This window comes from Hypomesus nipponensis, chromosome 27 (assembly GCF_054491055.1).
Source record: "Hypomesus nipponensis isolate SF chromosome 27, ASM5449105v1, whole genome shotgun sequence".
Taxonomy (NCBI): domain Eukaryota; kingdom Metazoa; phylum Chordata; class Actinopteri; order Osmeriformes; family Osmeridae; genus Hypomesus; species Hypomesus nipponensis.
This window is the reverse complement of record NC_140387.1, coordinates 3,412,501-3,434,236: the sequence shown is the minus strand read 5'-3', so window position 1 is coordinate 3,434,236 and position 21,736 is coordinate 3,412,501. Positions and strand designations below refer to the sequence as shown.

The window sequence follows — 21,736 nt, the reverse complement described above, 5'->3', positions numbered from 1 at the left end:
GAAAAAAAGTCACCATTTGTTATCTATTCACGTGAAACGACCAGCCCCTTCCTAACAATTAGAGCAGTTGTATGGCCATACGTAGGTGATTGCGGCACAGAGGTACATCTTCATTTCTACGTGGAGATCCGGAGTGGAGCTGCTAACTTCATCCTGGGGACTGGTGAGTGAAGGCAGGGACCCGGTAAGACAGAGCAGAACACAGTGAGTGTTTGATGAGGACAGACAGTGAGATGTGTTGGTCAGGAACAAGGCTCCCCTCTCTACAAGCCCCCCCCCCCCCCCCCCCCCCGCCTCGGCGTAGGAGAAGCTCTTATCGAGTGCTGTTTGCCACCTCGCTGTTAAATGACGGTTTAATTCCTTTTCCATCATCATAACCATTTGTTTTCCTTTTCAGGGCGGATGGAATGAGGAGGGCTGGAAAGGGTCTAGGTGAATGAGGGTGGAGTGAGGAGGAGGAGGGGGAGGGAGAGGAGGAGGAGGGAGAGGAGGGAGAGGAGGAGGAGGGAGAGGAGGGAGAGGAGGAACAGGAAGAGTCTCTCTCTTGTCCTGCTCTCCTTGTTTTCTCTAAGAGGAGGTGGTGTTTGTGTATGTGGTGGATCACACATCATGGCTTCTCCTCAGAGATGATAGTGTCCATTGGTCGTCTTTGACACTTAGTCTGAGAACCTGGGGTCTTCCACCCCGGTGTCGAGACTCTTCCTGTTTCTCCACCTCGGTCCCCCAAACCCTCCCCCCTTCTGTCTCCTTTTTTGATGTTCTGCTCTTGGTCCGTCCACCTCCCTCCTTGTCTCTGTCATTTTCTTGTTTTGAAGTTCATCAGCAACCTAGTTCTAACTTCATCCTGTTACCAAACAGGATTCATATCTAAATCTCAATGTTTATTCAGACGTTATTTAGAGGGAGACTGTGAGCAACTTGGGACAAGGAATAGATTGGGATTTTGACCCTTGTCTCCAGAAGCAGGAAGTGGGTGCTCATTCTGCTTTCTTCCCAGAATAGCAACATCCTCCTGTTTTCTTTGAATTGAGCCTTTCCCCACCTCAAAAACCTCTTCCCATCTTCTGTCCATCTTTCCTCGGATGGATTCCAAGCACTACCCGAGACAACCACTTCTCCATCCTTCTCCACCTCCACCCCACCAAACCCTCGGTACTTCTGACCCACTCAGCTCAGATAGCTGACAGATAGTTACACATCCAAACCTTATCCACTCCACCCCCACCTCTCCCCCTCTCCCCCCTCTTTCACTCCCCCCCACCCATCCTTCAACCTCCCTCACTCCACCACCACCTCCGATCCCTCTCTCTCCCTCCCTCCTCCATTCTTCCTTTCTCCAGCTGCCCTTGAGCTTTTCTATTACCGCATGGAAAGCACCTCGCAGCCCCTGACAAGCGCGCCGGATCGACACTAAATCAGAAATCAGTGCCAGCCGCGGATCTGAGCCACCATGAAGGTCACAGGCCCTCCACCGCGTGTCGTCTCAATCTGAGGAGCCGGAGCAGACACAGCCAGGGGGAGAGAGGGAGATGGAGAGAAAGAGTGAGAGTCAGAGAGGGGTGAGCGGGGGAGTATCGCTACCGAGTAAGACCTGGTCGGGAGGAAGATGAGAAGCTATCGGCAATAAAGTGTCAGACAGCTTCGATGTTGAGCATTTAAATGATGATTGTGAAGAAATCAATTATACTTTATAAAATGAATAAAGATCTGCAATGAATTAGGTATTTGTAGCCTACTCGCAACCTTACGGCACACCACGTTTGTAACCTTTCAGCGTGTTAAAATAAAATGTTTAGTCCTATTTTAAACCATGCAGAATAAACAATGAATCGATGGATGAAAAAAATAAACGTTTGTTCAGCAACAACTCCCCAAAGACAGCCTCTCAGAATCAGTTGTCACGCAGAATCGAAAGCTCTAGAGAACTCAAAGGATCTGTCGAGGTCCAAGATGTTGTGCTGCACTGCCATCTAGTGTCAATGTCGTGGCCATACAGTTTGTCTTTCGTAGGCTTCCGTAGATTACAGTCACATGCATTACTAGTTGTTTTGATTCCTGCTTTCAGGATTTTACGTCTCACAGCCCTGGGATCAACAACATTTCAAACCAGATGTCATGCAATAGTCACCACGTTGCCTACTAGCCAACTACTAACCAAGGCAAAAAAGATTTAACACCAATGACAGGTAAGAACAAGCGATATCGCCCAGAGCTCTCTTCCGCATCTCCTAAATGCTTAGCTAGCTTGGTATGTCTATTAGCATTTTACTTAATCATTTTAAAAATCTGATAGCTAGAGGTTTTCATTTGCTCTTCACAGGTGAACAAGGCTCCCCGTCCTAGATAGACATGTTGCGGTGGATACTCGGCGGACGCGATGCACAGGGTGCTGTCGAAGTAAGAAACCACAAACTTCAGACTTCAAGGCTATTATTAAATAGTAGACGTTTTAGCTTGTTAATCGCAATTCACTGACTGTTTTTTGTCAATAAACGACCCTCGATGTGCTCGTGTCATTCATTGTGTTAGGAACCCCTCAATGCTTCTAAAATCACTGTCTGCCCTTCCTCGTTTCCTCCTTGTGTCGGCAGAAAAGCCCCGCGCTGTTCATTGGCGAGGAACAGCCCAAAAACCGGTTCACTGAGCTGCAGGTGCTGAAAGGACATTTTGACATTGTTCGATTTCTAGTGCAGATTGATGACTTCAGGTAAGCAATCCTACCCCCCACCTCCTCTCTCCCTCTCTCTCGTCTCCCTTCTCTATCTCTCTTGTCTTTCAACTTACAACCCTTGGCTGGACTCTATCCCTTTGTGTGATTGACAGAGATCCTCTCCCTAAGCAAACTTGCCGAGCGTGACAAGAGCCTAACAATCCCCACAGCTGGAGTGCGCGCGCGCACGCGCGTGTGTGTGCGCGAGTGCAAGTGCATTTTCACCCATAGAATATCTACAGCAACATACAGTACGCTTCTTTTATGATTGCCCAATGCGCCAACACACACACACACACACACACACACACACACACACAGCTGCCCTCGACTTTCTGTGACCACTACATAGTTAATAACAGCTATCAGAGGTAGTGCATTGTTGGGTGGAGGCATGCTGTTTTCTGGTATGGTACAGTGAGACTGCATAAGGACTCTGATAGAGCATTGTAGCACCTCTGTGTGTGTGTGTGTGTGAGAGAGAGTACTTCCATGGCTTTAGCCAGCTTCACGCCTGGTCTGCCCCAATAATAACTCCCTCCTCTGGGCCTCGTCCTCCCCAGCCGAGGGGGGGGGCCCCAGCCCAGGGCAGGGCCTGGAACGTTCTCCCCTGATTGCTTTTTGAAGTCCAGAAACGCATCCTATTCCAGCCTCTGCTGGGGGAGACGGTTCCTCTCTCCTTCTCTTCCCCCTGTTTTTGGATCTTGTCGTTCCTGCAGGTGGGGTTTGGGGGAGGAGGAGAGGAGGGGGAGGACAGGAGAGGAGCAGGAGAGGAGGAGGAGGGGAGGAGGAGAGGAGGACCAGGAGAGGGGGACCAGGAGAGGAGGAGGAGGAGGGGAGGAGGAAAGGAGGAGGAGGAAGGGGAAGAGGAGAGGAGGAGAGAAGGGGAGGAGGATGGTAGAGGGGCAGATGACAGGCCAAGTTGCTAAGGTTACAGACATCTTTTGGGGGGATTACCATAGGAATTGATTGACACTTGTACCCAGTTCCGACTCTATGTGGGTGTACTCCCCAGACTATATGGGTTGAGCTCTCCTGCAAACTCATTCTGAAGATACTTTGAATTTGGTTGGCCCAGGCAAAAAAAAGGCTATTGTTGTACCTTGGATTGTTGAAACCTGGATTTGCAAACAGATAAGTAATGGCGAGATGATTCATTGTCATGTTCAGATAGATGATGTCATAGAAAACGTCTTTAACCCCAGTGCCTGACCTCATCCGCTCGACCCTCTGTTATCTCCAGGTGTGCCTCTGCAGGGGATGATGGCATGGTACTGGTGTGGAATATTGAGGTAAACCTTCACTTCTCTCCTCCGGTCCATCTCCTTTAGTCCGGCCATAGTGGCACCGTTATCTCTTGTGATTTGATCTTTTGTGTGTGTGCATATGCTGGTGTGTGTGTGTGTGTGTGTGCATGCTGGTGTGTGTGTTGCTAGACAGGGGAGCGTCTGCTGGAGCTGAGAGGTCACTCCCAGCAGATCACAGCCATGACTGCCTACACCTGCTCCCGCGGAGACACAACACACACCTGTCTCATCACCGCCTCGTCTGACCGCACCCTCAGTGTATCCTTACCACACACACACACACACACACACACACACACACACACACACACACACACACACACACACACACACTAGACAAGGCAGACTGATGAAGCATGGGGGGGGGACACACATGGTTGTGGGAGGGTAAAGTACACACAAACACACACAGGGTGTTGGTTGTCTTGGTTTTCCTCAGCATGTCAGCTGTGGGACCCAGACACAGGCCACAGGGTCCAGACCATCTCAGACCTGCAGTCTTCTGTCAAGGTAACACCTGGCAGAGCCCCAACACCCTACTGCACGCCATGTCCATCGCCTGTGGAATGTGAACACGGCCAGGGTTCATGTATACGTATTGACACATCATTTATGTTAGAATGAATATCTAACGCAGGTGAAATTGTTGGCTTGCTTTCGCGAGAGAAGAGCCATTGCTATGTTAGGAGGGCTCCGTTCCTGCAGGCTAACTCGGCTAACTCCTCCGCTGTCTGCCCCTCCAGTGTCTGCTTGTGCTGGAGCGACTGTGCGTGTGGGTCTCCGGGGGCAACGAGCTGTGCGTGTGGAACAGAGATTTCCAGCTCCAGTGCCAGAGTCAGCACCACAACGATGCAGGTGAGGATGGGGGGGGGGTGGCTCGGAGCTCTGAACAGGTCGCGGGGGTTCTAGAATCAAAGTCAAACATCTGCTTGTTTCCTTCTAGGAATCACTGCCATGATTGAGCTACCAAAGAACTGTATAGCAGCCGCCATGGATAAAGAGATTGGTGAGTGTGTGAGCGAGTGTGTGTGTGTGTGTCTGAGAGTGAGTGTACGTGTAAGCGTTTGTGTGAGTGTGAGACGGTGAGCCAGGGTGCGAATGTGTGTCAAGTGAGCGAGCGAGTGAATGAATGAATAAATGAGTGAGTGATGTATTTGTTTCCCTGCAGTCATCTTCAGACTGATGGTGTCTACTGAGTCCACTCTGTCCGTAGCAGAGTTCCGCCGTCTGACCGACCACCAGGACAGCATCCACGCCCTCATCAACGTCAACGGTCAGTCTGGACGCTACCTGAGGGCTCCAGTCTAGTTACATTCCCCTGTGCCAGGCTTACTGTGGACTGCTGATCCATGTGGATCAAGAGGGAAATTCTCTCCCCTTCTCTCTCTCTCCCTCGCTCTCTCTCTCATCTTTTCTTCTTTTTTCTTTCTCTTTCCGTCTGTCTCTATGTCTCTCTCTGTCTCTCTCTCTCTTACCAGATGGCTTGTTCGCCAGTGGCTCCCATGTGGGTGAGCTCATCGTGTGGGACGCGGTTGATTGGACGATCACAGCTTACGAACACATCTTGTGGGAGGAGTCAGTGGTTGAAGCCCAGACTGAGATCCGATTGGCCGCACCGAAGCCCAGTGAGATGTCCATCCAGCACTTGACCTCCAATGGAAAGGTGAGACACGCAAGGGCGAGTAGATGGAAGGATCGACTAAATAAATAAAGGGATAACAGGGGATGGTGAAGTGGATGGATAATGTTGTGTGCGTGTGTATCTGTGTGTGTGTATCTGTGTGTGTGTGTTCTGCAGCTGATCCTGGCAGCAGTGGGCAGTGGGCTGTATGTGTATAACGTCCTGACCAAAAGTGTGCTGGCCTACAGGAAGACGGCCCACGACTCCAATGTGCTGCACACCTCCCTGCTGCCTGATGGGTAAAACACCTCCACCTTAACCCTGCTGCCTGATGGGTAATACACCTCCACCTTAACCCTGCTGCCTGATGGGTAATACACCTCCACCTTAACCCTGATGCCTGATGGGTAATCCACCACTAACCCTGATGCCTGATGGGTAATCCACCACTAACCCTGATGCCTGATGGGTAATACACCTCCACCACTAACCCTGCTGCCTGATGGATAATACACCTCCACCACTAACCCTGCTGCCTGATGGGTAATCCACCACTAACCCTGATGCCTGATGGGTAATCCACCACTAACCCTGATGCCTGATGGGTAATCCACCACTAACCCTGATGCCTGATGGGTAATACACCTCCACCACTAACCCTGATGCCTGATGGGTAATACACCTCCACCACTAACCCTGATGCCTGATGGGTAATCCACCACTAACCCTGCTGCCTGATGGGTAATACACCTCCACCACTAACCCTGCTGCCTGATGGGTAATCCACCACTAACCCTGATGCCTGATGGGTAATCCACCACTAACCCTGATGCCTGATGGGTAATCCACCACTAACCCTGATGCCTGATGGGTAATACACCTCCACCACTAACCCTGATGCCTGATGGGTAATACACCTCCACCACTAACCCTGCTGCCTGATGGGTAATCCACCACTAACCCTGATGCCTGATGGGTAATCCACCACTAACCCTGATGCCTGATGGGTAATCCACCACTAACCCTGATGCCTGATGGGTAATCCACCACTAACCCTGATGCCTGATGGGTAATCCACCACTAACCCTGATGCCTGATGGGTAATCCACCACTAACCCTGCTGTCTTTGTGTCTGTAGACTGACACTGAGTCAGGCAGGAAGGTGAAAGAGGAAGAATACGATATGTGTGTATTGTGTAGGGGGCTGATGTCATGCTTGTGAGTCATACTGTGTGTGTGTGTTGTGTGTGTGTGTGTTGTGTAGGGGGCTGATGTCATGCTCTGTGTGTTGTGTGTGTTGTGTAGGGGGCTGATGTCATGCTCTGTGTGTGTTGTGTAGGGGGCTGATGTCATGCTCTGAGGATGGCAGTGTGAGGATGTGGGAGATGCAGGACCTGCCGTTGCCTGCAGAACCTGCCTCCGCAGGTGAGACACACACACACACACACGCACACACAAACAGCAAAGTCACGCTCGCACACATGCGCACACACTCAGTGAGGACCCGGACAGACACCACAAAGACACGCTGCACGGCTGCACGCATACATACACACCGCACACACACCGCACACACCACACACACACAGCACACCAGAGGGTTTTGATCAGAGACTACTCTGATTTCACATACTTATTCTCTGAGACTTGAAAGAAAAGGTTTCATGCCCTCAGCCCTGTGTGTGTGTGTGTGTGTGGCCAGGTCACTAATGCCATCCAGGTGTGGGGGTCTGGGAATCAAAGGAGTGTGTACAAGCTCTGAGGGGGTTTGTTTATTCTATAAAGGAGGGGTGGGTGTAAATATGTGTATGTGTGTGTGTGTGTGTGTGTGAGGATGGAGGGTGGGGGCGATACTGTAGTCTTTGATGGACTGGCATGCAGCAGCAGAGTTTGGCTCCAGAGAAGAGAGAACATTAGTAATTCCATACAGACTCCCGCCCACACACACACACACACACACACACACACACCCACACACACACACACACACACACACACACACACACACACTCCTCGAGTTAGAAGTTCCATCAGCTCACGCTGTGATGCTGCCCTGCTCCCTTTTCTTGTTTTCCATTGGCTTCTGTCACTGTGATCTCCTGTCTCTCTGTTTCTCTCTCTCTCTCTCTCTCTCTCTCTCTCTCTCTCTGTTTCTCTCTCTCTGTTTCTCTCTCTCTGTTTCTCTCTCTCTGTTTCTCTCTCTCTCTCTCTCTCTCTCTCTCTCTCTCTCTCTCTCTCTCTCTCTCTGTTCTCTCTCTCTCTCTCTCTCTCTCTCTCTCTCTCTCTCTCTTTCTCTCTCTCTGTCTCTCTCTCTCTCTGTCTCTCTCTCTCTGTCTGTCTCTCTCTCTCTGTCTCTCTCTCTCTCTGTTTCTCTCTCTCTCTCTGTCTCTCTCTGTCTCGTCTCTCTCTCTCTCTCTCTCTCTCTCTCTCTCTCTCTCTCTATGTGTTTCTCAGCCACTGTGTTGAGTCCTCTCCTCAGAGAGAACCATCTCCCCCTCCCCCGTCCCCCAGAACACCACTTCCTGAGCTGGCTTCTCGCCGCCCCCCTCGTCCAGGATTCATGGCGAAGGCTGAACGTACCCTTGGCCAGTGTTAGTTTGGCTACATCACTTTGATTGGCTTTTCATGATCCGCGTGATGAATGTTTTCACATGCATAAATGTGACAAGGCCGAGAGCAGCTCCCAGTTTGACGTCCCGCTGTGATTATGTCGTCGATGCGAGGAGAACTTTGCCAGAGCCATCTGACTGCCAGGACCACATGAAAACCGGATGTCATTCTCTCTCTCTCTCTCTCTCTCTCTCTCTCTCTCTCTCTCTCTCTCTCTCTCTCTCTCTCTCTCTCTCTCTCTCTCTCTCTCTCTCTCTCTCTCTCTCTCTCTCTCTCTCTCTCTCTCTCTCTCTCTCTCTCTCTCTCTCTCTCTCTCTCTCTCTCTCTCTCTCTCTCTCTCTCTCTCTCTCTCTCTCTCTCTCTCTCTCTCTCTCTCTCTCTCTCTCTCTGATTAATACAGTATTTGTCATTTATTCATTCATGTCTTCAGGTCAAAAGTGGTATGTCTTCATCTCACGGGATATTTTGAGACCGTGGGATGTTGTCAGTGGTTACATTCGGTAATAAACACTCCCTCAGGCTTTCGTGCACTCTCTCTCTTTCCCTTTCTCTCTCCGCTCTCTACCTCTCGTCTTCTCTCCCTGTCTGCCTGTCTCTTGCCAGGGTTCTTTGGGATGTGGTCGTTCGGGAGGTCCGGTAAGCAAGCGGGCCCTCCTGTGAAAAAGGTGATGGAGTTTCCCAGCATCCGAACCCTCGAGCTGACCGGCGATCTGATTGGCCACTCCGGAGCTGTCCAGGTATGATGTAATGACATGCCGTCGGTCTCTCTACGGATCGCTTGTTTTGAAGATCCGGAACAATGGCTCTCAACCCTGGTCGTTGGGGCCCACTGTCCTGCATATTCTAGATGTTTCCCTGCTCCAGCACACCTGATTCAAATGAACGGGTCCGTTACCAGACTTCTGCTGAGCTTCAAAACGACCCCGTTCGTCTGAATCAGGTGTGTTGGAGCAGTGTGTAGAATCTAGCGGTCCATCTTAGCACCCTGTAGTCCCTGCTGTGTGTCATGTGACCGTGTGACCCCCCCCCCCCCCCCCGCGTGCAGATGTTTGTGAGCTTCGGGGAGAAGGGACTGGTGACGTGCTCCACAGACACCCTCCTGATCGCGTGGAGGAACGGGGAGAGGCAGTCCCGCCTGCGCAGCCTGGCCCTGTTTCAGAAGCTGGAGGAGAACGGGGGGCTCTGACAGTACCCCTCCACACACCCAAACGGCCCCGTCCCAACCCCTGTCCAATCTACGGACTCCTGTCCAATCTACAGACCCCTGTCCAATCTACAGACACCTGTTTAATCTACAGACACCTGTCTAATCCACAGACACCTGTCTAATATTCAGACCCCTGTCCAATCTACAGACACCTGTCTAATCCACAGACACCTGTCTAATATTCAGACCCCTGTCCAATCTACAGACACCTGTGTAATCCACAGACACCTGTCTAATATTCAGACCCCTGTCCAATCTACAGACACCTGTCTAATCCACAGACACCTGTCTAAAATACAGACACCTGTCTAATCCACAGACACCTGTCTAAAATACAGACACCTGTCTAATCCACAGACACCTGTCTAATATTCAGACCCCTGTCCAATCTACAGACACCATTCTAATCCACAGACACCTGTCTAATCCACAGACACCTGTCTAATCCACAGACACCTGTCTAAAATACAGACACCTGTCTAATCCACAGACACCTGTCTAATCCACAGACACCTGTCTAATCCACAGACACCTGTCTAATCCACAGACACCTGTCCAATCTACAGACGCCTGTCCAGTCTAGAGTCCCCAGAGTCTGAAGAGAGATTAGCATGTGATAGTCACACCAATCCACCACTCCCTTATTTAATATCCCCATCTGTCACCATGAGTTTTATAACGTTTTATGGTTTTACAGTAAACGGAATGCCTCTAAGCGCCAAGTGTTCTTACGGTTTGATGTTTTAAGTATTTAAATGTTATGGTGTGCGGAAAGTTTCGAGTCTGTATGATGTATGATGTGATTTTATGCTTTTGTCAAAGGTTAATTGTTGTTGTGCCAAAAGGCATTATGCATGTCTGTATGGTCTGTTTTCATTGTGAATTTACACGTGTGCCTGTGCATTTTAAGTGAGCTTATTTAGTTGACAGATTATATTTTCAATTTTGTACTCTTTATTTTAAAACCCGGTGTTTTTACAGTACTGCCACAACAGTTTGACAGATACTAACGGTGGTTTACGACTTTGAAGGTTTGAAACAAAAGGTAATTTGTGATTTTAAACTTGTATAGGATTTAAGGATTGATGCAGAAAAGTACGGGATTCTGAAATGGCATATTATTGGACGAATAAAAACTTGCATTCAAAATCTATATTTCAAGATAATTTTATTGTCACATATACGTTTTTCAAATAAGTATTGACAAAGAGTATTGAAATAAGAACTCTTGACAGGACAGAACTAATTGGGAAAGAAAACCATGGTGGATGAAAATGGCACTGATGCACAAACCCTTTTACACAATTATGCATCAAACGAACAAAACCCTTCGAAAATACATGTACATTTTTACCATACTTTACATTGCCTTTCAATGGGCAATGCTAACAAAGATTTATTTTTGAAAATATAGCTTATATACATTAACACTTGTGGACATTATATATATATATATATATATATATATATATATATATATATATATATATGAGAGAGAGAGAGAGAGAGAGAGAGATTTGCTTAGAAATTTAACAAAATAATTAGAACTGGCAGGTTATTTGCAATCCTAACGCCAGTTTCTGCCAGGGAGAGAGAGAGAAAGAGAAAGAACGAGAAAAAGAAAGAGAGAGAACCATATCTAAAGTAATAAAAAGGCTGCTTTTTACATGACGTTACAGTATTGTGACACTGAATTGCATTGCAGTGCAAGCTAGTGTATTGTCTCATTTTCACCGGTTCTAATTGTAATTTCGATGGCAAGAGCAATCAACTGGATCTTATCACACCTGATCAACACAATCAAATTCCAGTAATTCCTAAAGAGAAAAGGCATACTGTAAGCTGATGTAACTGTTGGGTAATCTGCTGTCTAGCTGAAGCACAGATCCCATAGAATATAGTTTATCAATACGTTCATTGATAAACATCAAAAACCAACTTGTTGACGTGATGCGTTTGTTTAAGATAAGAAACAATCATGGTTTGATTTCACATCTTCAGCCTCTTTACAAATGGACCATACTGCAAGTGTAGGCTACTGTATGTAAAACGGAAAGTCATGAACATACACAAAATAAACGACCGAAAAGAAAAACAACAAACCAAGGAAGAAGAACAACAGCAGAATTGAAACCATGGAAACGTACACAGCTCTACTGGCGGGGCTCCACGGGGCACTAATTGGTTGTTGCCGTCGGCAACAGGTACAGTAGGTAGTTTACAGTGTGGTGTCGTAGCGTATTGTGGTGACAGTTAGTGAAGCCGTTGGCGCGTGAGTACAGGGAGAGGATAAGGCATCTGAATCTCTTGGATCTGAATCAACCAAAAGTGACTCCCATACAGTATTACGTCACCCTTACGACCTTAGAATCACGTGACTGTACACAAGCCGAAATTCCGCACTAATTGGAGAAGAAAAGAAATCATGATTTGTAATGATATTCGATATTACATGGAACTGACAATAACCTCAGCATGCCAAACGCACGCGCACACAATCATTTCCTTGTCATTTTAACTATGACAACAGCAGAGCAGAAGTTAGCCCTAACCCTCAGTCTGACAACAGGATCAGTTAGTCCTGGAGAAATATAGATACCCTGATACTTATCAAACAAGGAAGTCTAGTGATAAATTGCAGGGCACCATACTTACATGAACTCATGTGAATTAGTTAGTTGCTCTATAATGGCTTACAACAGTGGCTTTGTTAAGCTGCTTGCAAACCCTAGACAATTCCAACCCGTTATGAACCGTGTTCCATTGGCAAAGAGCAGATTAAGGCACCTTTGAGGGCTTCCCTGTGCCTTTATAATACTGTATGCCAGCTGTTTGTTGAATTGAGTTGTATTGAGTATTAACACACACACACTCGTACAGCATCAGCTGTGTACTGTATCCTAACCCTCAAATGTCTCTTTGGACCCAATGGGAAGCAGTTACACTGGAGTAGTTCAGACAATGTCGGAATAAATGCAATGAATCTGCGTTGTAGGTTAAAGAATGCGTCTTTCACCACACAAATCTGGCTGTGTTTTAAATTCGATGCTCTCCTACAAGGTCAGTCATTACTCTTGATATAGTTTAGATACATAAAACGTGTGACAGATGTTTTTCTTGTTGGGGGAGAACTGTCGAGTTGGTTTCACCATGGTACTGTTTGGTAGTGCCACGGGCCTACAAGCATACCGGACATCCCCTTTGGATCTCAAGTCTCGATGCAGCTATATGGCAGAACTAGACGATACCCTGTAAGGTACATATATGTACACACACACACACACACACAGTATGATGCAGTACAACTGAAACACATAAAACACACACACACACACACACACATCCATCTCAAGTACAAAGTAAACCAGCAGAAAAAGCACAGTCATCTAATCACTACTTAGTCTCTGGACTTGACCCACTACAAACACACCATCAATCCAACAACGCATGACCCTGCCAGTCCTGTTATTGCTCTACTGTGCCAGGCGGACCTGCAGCCTCCCGCTGCCGCCACCAGAGGGCACCAATCTCACAAGAACGTGATCCCGTCGCAATTGCTGGTTTGAGAATTCCCCCTTGCAATTGCAATCTCCTTCCAACTTTTAAATACCAGAAAAAAAGGCAAGCGATACCAGATTCTCTACAGACGGACAACCAAGTGACAGCTATGACGTAGAGAAGCAGGCAGACTGTGAGGTGCTGTGCAGGCATGGTGTGTGGTGAGGCGCTAGGCTAACGTCTAGCAGCGCTGCTCGGTGGAGCCGAAGGGTCACAGTCGAGTAGAAACCCAGGGCTAACAGAAACCAGGCCTGGGGGGCCCACAGCGGCGGTGCGTCTGGGAGGGAGCGGGTCTCCACCGAGTCTGTTCCCAGGGAGGGTCTAAACAGCCTCTTTTCATCAGGCTGCTGTGAGGTCCCGCTCTGCTCAGACCACAGGAGTATGCTACTTCACGAAGGCCCAGCAACATGGACGGAGAGAGAAGTGGGCCAAGAGAGACAGAGAGAGAGACACACAGAGAGAGAGTGAGACACAGAGAGAGAGAGACACAGAGAGAGAGAGAGAGAGAGAGAGAGAGAGAGAGAGAGAGAGAGAGAGAGAGAAAGAGAGACAGACAGACAGACAGAGAGAAAGAGAGAGACACAGAGAGAGAGAGAGACACAGAGAGAGAGAGAGTGAGAGACAAAGAAAGAGACAGAGAGAGAGTGAGAGACAAAGAAAGAGACAGAGAGACAGAGGGAGAGACACAGAGAGAGAGAGAGAGAGAGAAAGAGAGAGACAGAGAGAGAGAGTGAGAGACAAAGAGAGAGACAGAGAGACAGAGACAGAGGGAGAGAGACAGAGAGAGAGAGAGAGGGGGGGGGGTGCGCTCGCGTAGCAAAGACGACGAGACTGTTAGAGATCAGTTGCGTGTATGGAGTGGCTTTGTTATCTAAACTGTCACAACCAAAACTTCAACCTCAGTCTCCAGTGTACCTCTACAGTCACAATTGATTCATTCAAAGTCATTCAAACAAAATAAGGTTCGTAAAACAAATGCGTTGCCCTTGAGTCAAGATTTGACAGTTTTGTTGTATTTGGAGTTTAGCACTTATCTACAGATAGTGTCTTAGAATGTGTCTCGAAGGTTTGTAAAGTTACCTCTCGTTATCATTCACCACAGTCCACATAACCTCACTGCTGTGAATGAAGACAAGCTCAATGCATCCCAAAAACACACATATACTGTATTCATTTTGTTGCTTTTCCAATAAAAGTACCGCTGTTTGCCTGACATCCCCCCCCCCCTCACAAACCTCGTGCGATTTCATCGGCAACTGCATTTGGGAGTCAAGCTGTGTCGACAGCGTCAATACTGTCAGTACCCTGTCACAGTGTGCATCGGCCAGCGAAACAAGAAATTAGAAGGAAGGATAAGTATCTTCAACCAGCTCACCAGACAATCATTAAGAATCCCAGATCTCTCTTTGAGGGGCCCATATACCTCCAGAAGGGGGCTGAGTGCAAGCTGGTTTCTACCCCACAGAGGGGTGCCTGGCAGTGGGCACGTTGCCCGCCGGTCTTGGCCGTCAGAGGGAGAGCTCTGGAGCTCCCCTGTAGCGAGATATATTACAGTTATTCAGCAGAGTGCTCCTAAGCTGCGGAGGTATGGGGCTGTCACAGTTTGGGGCTTGGCCCCAGACACGGCTCTCTGCTGGGGTCTCTCTCCCTGGCACGCCTGGCTGTATGGAGACCTGCTCTGGAAGTCACACCAGCTGCTCGGTTCACTCTGAGAACGGAGCAGGAGTTTTATAAGTCGGCTGTTTTGGAGCGAGGGGCTTTTGGAGGGAGCGCATTAGAGAATGCGCGCGTGTGTGTGTGTGTGTGGGGGGGGAGGTAATGTGTTTGTGTGTGTTGACGAGTTTGCTTTCGAGCATTAAACAGACCTCAGTCCAGAGAAACAAGTTGGCTGTTTCTTTAGTATGGTTCCTGTCTTGATCCATGAACATTGTTCTTCGCGTACATTTCGTAGAACGCAAAGCGTCAGTCCAGGGTCCCTACTAGGCCGTCACAGTAAATACACAACGTATGAGAAAGCGAGCACAGGAGCCGAAAGTAACAAGAGGAACAGACGGCGAGAGCCCCCCCCCAAAAAAGAAAAAAAGTCTCAATGGGCTAAAGTGCGGTTGGTTTCCGGCGCGCTCTCTCTCTCTCTCTCTCCGCTTCGTCGGGCGCTTTCAGATTGTCGGGCCGGGACGCCGGGGTCCCCAGTCGCCCGTGGAGCGGGCGCGGGGGGAACGCGGAACATCAGTAGTGGGAACGCAGAGAGGCCTGAACAGACCGGGGGGTTCACAGCAGAAGGATCACACACGGCAGCCTGACCCCCGCCCTGCCCCGCCCTGCCCTGCCCCGCCCCGCCGCACCCCCTCCAGAGCCACACCGAGAGGGAACAGCCTGGGGGTCTGAGATGCTGGGGAGTGCCGTGTGGTGAGTCGGAGTCTCCGTCTCTGGGGCGTAGGTCTGGCTCGGCTCTGGCCTGGCTCAGGTCTGTTCTCCTGACTCCTGCTCGGGGAGCCCTAGCTCCAGGTTGCAGGGAATCCTGGGATTGGAGCGTCCGTAGGATCAGAATGCGGGAGTACCAGCACCTGCTATATTCACACACACACACACACACCATAGCCCCTCCCGCCTCCCCTGACTGGAGAGAGGAAAGGGAGGTGAGGATGGGGGGGATGGGGGGGGGGGATGGGGGTCGGGGTGGAGGGAGGGGGGGCTCAGGGTGGAGGAGGGGGGCGCAGGCTCTTGCATTTCATCTCGTCCAGGCTCTTCCAGTACTTGTAGTTCTCGGACAGGTGCTCCATTAGACCGGGTAGACTGGCGAAGGCTGGGGACACACAAACACACACACACAAGGTTGTGAGAGGGTGATACACACACACACACTGTATCACACACACATACACACACAACATCCAACAACTAACAATATCTTCAACATTTCTCTCCCACAAAGGGACAGCAGTGGAAATAGGCCTCGAACAAGAGGGTGTGTGTTTGTGTTGCTGAGTGTACAGTGTCTATGTGTGTGTGTGTGTGTGTGTGTTTGTGTTGCTGAGTGTACAGTGTCTATGTGTGTGTGTGTGTGTGTGTTGCTGAGTGTACAGTGTCTATGTGTGTGTGTGTGTGTGTGTTGCTGAGTGTACAGTGTCTATGTGTGTGTGTGTTTGTGTTGCTGAGTGTACAGTGTCTATGTGTGTGTGTGTGTGTGTGTGTTGCTGAGTGTACAGTGTCTATGTGTGTGTGTGTGTGTTTGTGTTGCTGAGTGTACAGTGTCTGTGTGTGTGTGTGTGTTGCTGAGTGTACAGTGTCTATGTGTGTGTGTGTGTGTGTGTTGCTGAGTGTACAGTGTCTATGTGTGTGTGTGTGTGTGTGTTGCTGAGTGTACAGTGTCTATGTGTGTGTGTGTGTGTGTGTTGCTGAGTGTACAGTGTCTATGTGTGTGTGTGTGTTGCTGAGTGTACAGTGTCTATGTGTGTTTGTGTGTGTGTGTTGCTGAGTGTACAGTGTCTATGTGTGTGTGTGTGTGTGTGTTGCTGAGTGTACAGTGTCTATGTGTGTGTGTGTGTGTGTGTGTGTGTTGCTGAGTGTACAGTGTCTATGTGTGTGTGTGTGTTGCTGAGTGTACAGTGTCTATGTGTGTGTGTGTTTCCCTGCATGGTCTGCTGAATCCGTGTTGTTTACTCCCTCACTTCCGACCTGTTGTAGGACGTCTGACCGGACGCGACTCAATGACAACCCCTCGTGACCCCTAGTCGGGACCCCTAGTCGTGACCCCTAGTCGTGACCCCTAGTCGTGACCCCTAGTCGGGACCCCTAGTCGTGACCCCGCCGTATCAGAAGCAGCCTTGTTTTGCTTAGGAACCTCTGTGTGTACACAAAGTTATGCTCCAGTGCGTGTCAAACCCCCTCCCTCATCTCTTCCTCCCTCCATCCTTCCTCCATCATCCCTCCCTCCATCCTTCCCTGAAGTCCCATCATCTCTGCCCCCTGTTCCCTGCGGCTTTTGGAATCTTTCCGTGACATCAGAGCGGTGTTGACATTAAACACGTCTCCGCTCCAGGGAGAGCATGGCTCTCCTAACTCACTAGCTAACTAGCTCTCTGACTAACTAACTGGTGATCAAGCTAAATAACTCACTAACCCAGACTCACTATTAAGTTTAGCACACACCGAGGGGGGGGGGGGGAGGGGGGGGGGGTGGGGGGAGGGGGGGGGGGGGTGGGGGGAGGGGAGGAGGGCCTGGGAAACTTGTGCTCCGTGTTACAGGCTACGTCCTCCACGACTCTGGATCTAACCCTCGCACTGTGTGTGTGTGTGTCGTCTGTGTGTGTGTGTGCGAGTGTGTTTGTGTGCGAGTGCGCGAATGCGTTGGTTTGCATGTGTGTGGCGCGTGAGCTTAACGGATAACGGAAACAAAAAAACAAGGCCAAACTTGTGATCCCTCGGGGCAAGCTGTCCATCTGACTCACTGACTCTGACACCTTGGCCGTTTATTAATACAATCACTCCAAACGCCAAAGCAGGAGGAGGCCCGGATTACCACACAGCACACACGAGAGAGAGAGAGAGAGAGAGAGAGAGAGAGAGAGAGAGAGAGAGAGAGAGAGAGAGAAACAGCCTCTCACCATCCCAGGCGTCGAACATGTCGGTGATGAAGTAGTCGATGAAGGAGATCTGAGACTTGGGCACGCTGCAGGTGTTTCTGTCAAACACCGGCATCACCACAGGCAGACCCTGTCTCTTCTCCTCATCCGTCTACAACACACACACACACGTCCAACATGTTATCAAGACGTCCACATAGAAAGCGAGACGGAGAGAAAGTGAGAGAGAGAGAGAAAGAGAGAGCGGAAGAGACAGAAGAAGAGATAGAGAGAGGGAGAGAGGAGAAATGGAGAGAGAGAGAGAGAGAAAGAGAGAGAGAGAAAGAAAGAGAGAAAGAGAGAGGGAGGGAAACAGAAGGGGAGAGAGACAGACAGACAGAGACAGAGAAACAGTAGGATTCCCCTCCAGTTCTAACCCTGCCGGGGTCTCCAGGCCTAACCTGAGCAAAGTACTCCTCAGAGATGCGCCCCGCCCACTCGATGCACAGCTCCAGCGGACGACACGGGTTGGCCACATCGGCACACTTGATCATCATCCTCTTAATCAGCAGGCGGTTCTCTGGAGAGTTCCGGATGCTTTCCTGGCCCTCGCAGTCGCTCCCCTCACTCTGGCGGAGTGACAGAAGACACACACACACACACAGGGTCCCACGCACACGCTCAGTGTTATCAATTGTTCCAGAAACAGGGTAGACAGTCACATGCTCTGAATTTAACGCTCGGTCATAGTAGAGCTCCATTGTGAAATGCCCCAAATATTTCGCTAGTTATTCAATCATCTCATTCACGCTCATAAGATCCTGATAGGAAACACCAAAATATCTGGAATCTCTTTCTAGCCCTGATATGACGAAGGAAGATCAGGCTGGCTGTGTCCGTCAAGGACTGAACAAAGGAGAGCGTGTCTTACGTTGGAGCTGGACTCTTCGATGGCAGCCATGGGCTTGTTGATGCTGTTGACAAACTTGTTGACGTGTTCAAAGTGACGAGTCATCTCTGTAGCCAAGACCATGTCTATGATGGCCTGTCGCAGGGTCCGGAACTGAGTCCTGCACACACACACACACACACACAGTTACACAGGTGCACACGCACATGCATGGAATGTTCCAGGTCTGTTGTGCATGCTTGTTAAAAACACAAGGCCAATTCCAGAACACAAGACCAGAGACCCTGTAGCGATTTGATTACCACTGAAGTCCTTTTACATTTAATCATTAAGCAGACGCTCTTATCCAGAGCGACTTACAGTAAGTACAGGGACATTCCGCCCAAGGCAAGTAGGGTGAAGTGCCTTGCCCAAGGACACAACGTCATTTGGAACGGCCGAACCAGCAACCTTCGGACTACTAGCCCAATTCCCTATCCGCTCAGCCACCTGACTCCAGAGGCCTTTTGAGGGGGACCGAGTCTCTCTCACCTGTCTATGTTCTTGAAGATGTTGTTCTTGCTGTCTTTCACGGTGAGCTGGAAGGCCAGGGCTGCGTGGTGGCTCTCCAAGACCGCCGTGTCGTTGTACAAGACGGCCAGCTCACTTCCTGCGTTGCACAGGAAGGAGTTAGTCCTTCCTGGGTGGTCCACGTCATGTACCGTAGCCGCTATCAATGCAGCCACCTCGTCCAGTTGGTCCAGACTGCTCTGGAACACACACAGTAGGCAGGCAGGGCTGTCAGTGGTGGACTACATCTCCCGTGATGCACAGAGTGAGCAACCAGGAAGAAACAGTTACAGATAGGACTCACACCTGGAGATAATGTAGATTTGTTCAAAGAAAACTGAACAAAATATGGTCTAAAAACATCAAGAATGAGCTCATGTTCCTGCATAAACGCCCAAAATACCCGAGCTATGTACCAACAGCTAATAACAATAATCACTAGCAAATGTTCACATTTATGACAGGGAGAAGATATTTATTGGACTGCATAAGCACTAAGCACGTAAAAGAAAAAGCAAATGGTAGGCTCTCGATGCCCTGGAGATAAACTGTTAACTGTAGGATTAAACAACAGCGGAGCAGTGAAAAACAATCTCCACGATGGCTGTGACCGCTCACAGACACACAGCCCCCTCAGCTAAAGATAACTACCAACTTCAAACACAGTCCGCTCTCAGCCAACGCCCGAGTCGAACCGCCAACACGACTGTGTCAAACGTGTAACGTGTCTTAGTATCCATGTAACGTGTCTTAGTATCCGTGTAACGTGTCTTAGTATCCATGTAACGTGCCTTAGTATCCATGTAACGTGTCTTAGTATCTGTGTAACGTGTCTTAGTATCCGTGTAACGTGTCTTAGTATCCGTGTAACGTGTCTTAGTATCCGTGTAACGTGTCCTAGTATCTGTGTAACGTGTCTTAGTATCCGTGTAACGTGTCTTAGTATCCGTGTAACGTGTCTTAGTATCCGTGTAACGTGTCTTAGTATCCGTGTAACGTGTCTTAGTATCCGCGCAACGTGTCTTAGTATCCGCGTAACGTGTCCCTGTCTGCTTGTCAGTGTGAGCACATGCCAGGCGTCCACACAGGTGTGTACACGCGTGTAGGGGTGACCTACTTTGACCCTCTCCTTGCGGAGGAAGTAAGCGGTGGCGTGCAGCACGTCGGCCGCGTGGCTGGAGTTGTGGTAGGAGTTGGAGGCGTGGTAGTTGGCCTCGATCACCTGGAGCCAGGAGCGCAGGGTGGCCTCGGGGCAGCTGAGGAACTCGCACACCCCGAAGCTTGTGAAGATCTTCAGCCCCAGGTAGGTGAGGGGCCTGGGACAGGGGGACAGGGAGGAGGAAGGAGAGGGTGGAGAGGGAGGTAGACCGTGGGTTGAATGTGATAGTAACTGTCTTTAGACGGTGCAGTATGTCCTCTCACTTGGACCTCCTCTCCTTCCTCCTCTCCTTCCTCCTCTCCTTCCTCCCCTTCACCTCCTCTCCTTCCATCTCCTCCTCCTCCCTCCCTCCCTCCCTCCCTCCCTCCCTCCCTCCCTCCCTCCCTCCCTCCCTCCCTCCCTCCCTCCCTCCCTCCCTCCCTCCCTCCCTCCTCCCCTACCATCCCCTCCCCTCTTCTCCTCCCTTCCCCCCACCTCTTGTGTGTGGCAGCTTCCAGCTCCAGGATGTTGAAATCCCAGTGTTCCTCGTCGTCCAGCAGGGCGGCGATAGACGGCGGGATGTCGTTCAGGGTGACGGGGATGGCCAGCTGACTCTGGCTCATATCTGTAACACACACACACAGAAAAGAGAAGGAGAGAGATGAAGAGAGAGGGAAGGAGAGAGAAATGGGAAAAAGACAAGAGATTAGCAATAACACCAGTGTTATCGAGATATCACGCGTTTGCACCTTGAGAAGCTGTGTATGTAACTAGGAATGATTCAACAAACAACCAGAGGTATATACGTATATACATGTATCTACTGGAACAGGCTGGAAGGACACAGTGACGCGTGGTCATGCCTGATGAAGCCTTTCTCAGTTCCACGGTCTGATTTCTGATAACTGCGATGAGGGAGGGTTAAAGATCATTCCCTTACATCGGCCCCTGTCTGTCCTACGTGACCCCCCCCCCCCCCTGTGATGGCTACTGCACGACGACAGATTCAGGAATGTCCTTTTTCAAGCGACTGCAAGAGGCATGCAGTCGCTTATCGTCCAATCTAATGCCGCAAGGATACGCCAACACTCAGTCCCGGTTGTTGTATTATTGTGTTGTTGTCACCCTCCCCCCTTTCGACCTCTCCCTCTGCCCTCCGCCCTCCACGTCTACTCCGTCCTGTCTGTGATATCCATCAAGGGGATTTTAACTCTGCTCCCTGCCTCATATTGTATGGTGTATATCACTATGTACTATGTATGTCACTGTCTATGTCACTGTGTATGTCACTATGCTAGAAGCATGGAGTGCTTTCCTCTTACACATCCACTCTGTCAAAGTCCAACCCATTTCTCGATAAACTGCTCGAATCAAGACGTGTGAGTGTCTCGACTGAACTGAAATAATGAAACCCGACATGTAAAGCTAACAGTGAGCGTGCTTACTTTGGAGCGAGCTTTTGGAGAACACATACTCGTTCCCCGACAGCCTCCTCAAACCGTCCTGGTGAGAGAAAAAGACGAGAAAACCAAACAGTTTAACCCAACGAAGAGAAAAAGCCTTC

General features: G+C 49.7%; 2 protein-coding genes across 3 annotated transcripts in view; one reads left to right on the top strand and one right to left on the bottom strand.

Annotated features, from left to right (window-relative positions):
• The first annotated feature begins 2,021 nt into the window (after positions 1-2,021).
• wdr41 (WD repeat domain 41) lies at positions 2,022-10,608 on the top strand. 2 transcript variants are annotated; one of them, XM_084693910.1, is made up of 14 exons: positions 2,022-2,186; positions 2,321-2,397; positions 2,592-2,707; positions 3,954-4,002; positions 4,147-4,275; positions 4,465-4,527; positions 4,761-4,872; positions 4,961-5,023; positions 5,186-5,290; positions 5,496-5,680; positions 5,816-5,937; positions 6,978-7,063; positions 8,852-8,985; positions 9,294-10,608. In XM_084693910.1, exons 2-14 carry the CDS (start codon positions 2,350-2,352, stop codon positions 9,432-9,434), a joined length of 1,353 nt encoding a protein of 450 aa, XP_084550036.1. In that variant the 5' UTR covers positions 2,022-2,186; positions 2,321-2,349; the 3' UTR covers positions 9,435-10,608. The 2 variants fall into 2 exon arrangements, with proteins under 2 accessions (XP_084550036.1, XP_084550037.1); XM_084693911.1 differs by lacking the exons at positions 8,852-8,985; positions 9,294-10,608 and adding an exon at positions 8,093-8,499.
• Positions 10,609-15,683: 5,075 nt separating this feature from the next.
• The window catches only part of pde8b (phosphodiesterase 8B), a 22,918-nt gene continuing 16,865 nt past the window's right edge, over positions 15,684-21,736 (bottom strand). The window contains exons 15-22 of the mRNA XM_084693841.1: positions 21,618-21,675; positions 20,668-20,797; positions 20,152-20,350; positions 19,017-19,234; positions 18,507-18,645; positions 18,037-18,204; positions 17,618-17,747; positions 15,684-15,816 (exon numbers count right to left, since the gene is read on the bottom strand). Of these exons, the coding sequence (XP_084549967.1) occupies positions 15,707-15,816; positions 17,618-17,747; positions 18,037-18,204; positions 18,507-18,645; positions 19,017-19,234; positions 20,152-20,350; positions 20,668-20,797; positions 21,618-21,675 (1,152 nt within the window). The 3' untranslated portion in view covers positions 15,684-15,706. The remainder of the gene's footprint in view (positions 15,817-17,617; positions 17,748-18,036; positions 18,205-18,506; positions 18,646-19,016; positions 19,235-20,151; positions 20,351-20,667; positions 20,798-21,617; positions 21,676-21,736) is intronic.

Coding starts and splice junctions, on each gene's coding strand:
- wdr41 (XM_084693910.1), top strand. CDS start 2,350: ATGTTGCGGTGGATACTCGGCGGACGCGATGCACAGGGTGCTGTCGAA. Junction 2,398..2,591: donor ATGCACAGGGTGCTGTCGAA/GTAAGAAACCAC, acceptor TTGTGTCGGCAG/AAAAGCCCCGCGCTGTTCAT. Junction 7,064..8,851: donor TGCAGAACCTGCCTCCGCAG/GTGAGACACACA, acceptor GTCTCTTGCCAG/GGTTCTTTGGGATGTGGTCG.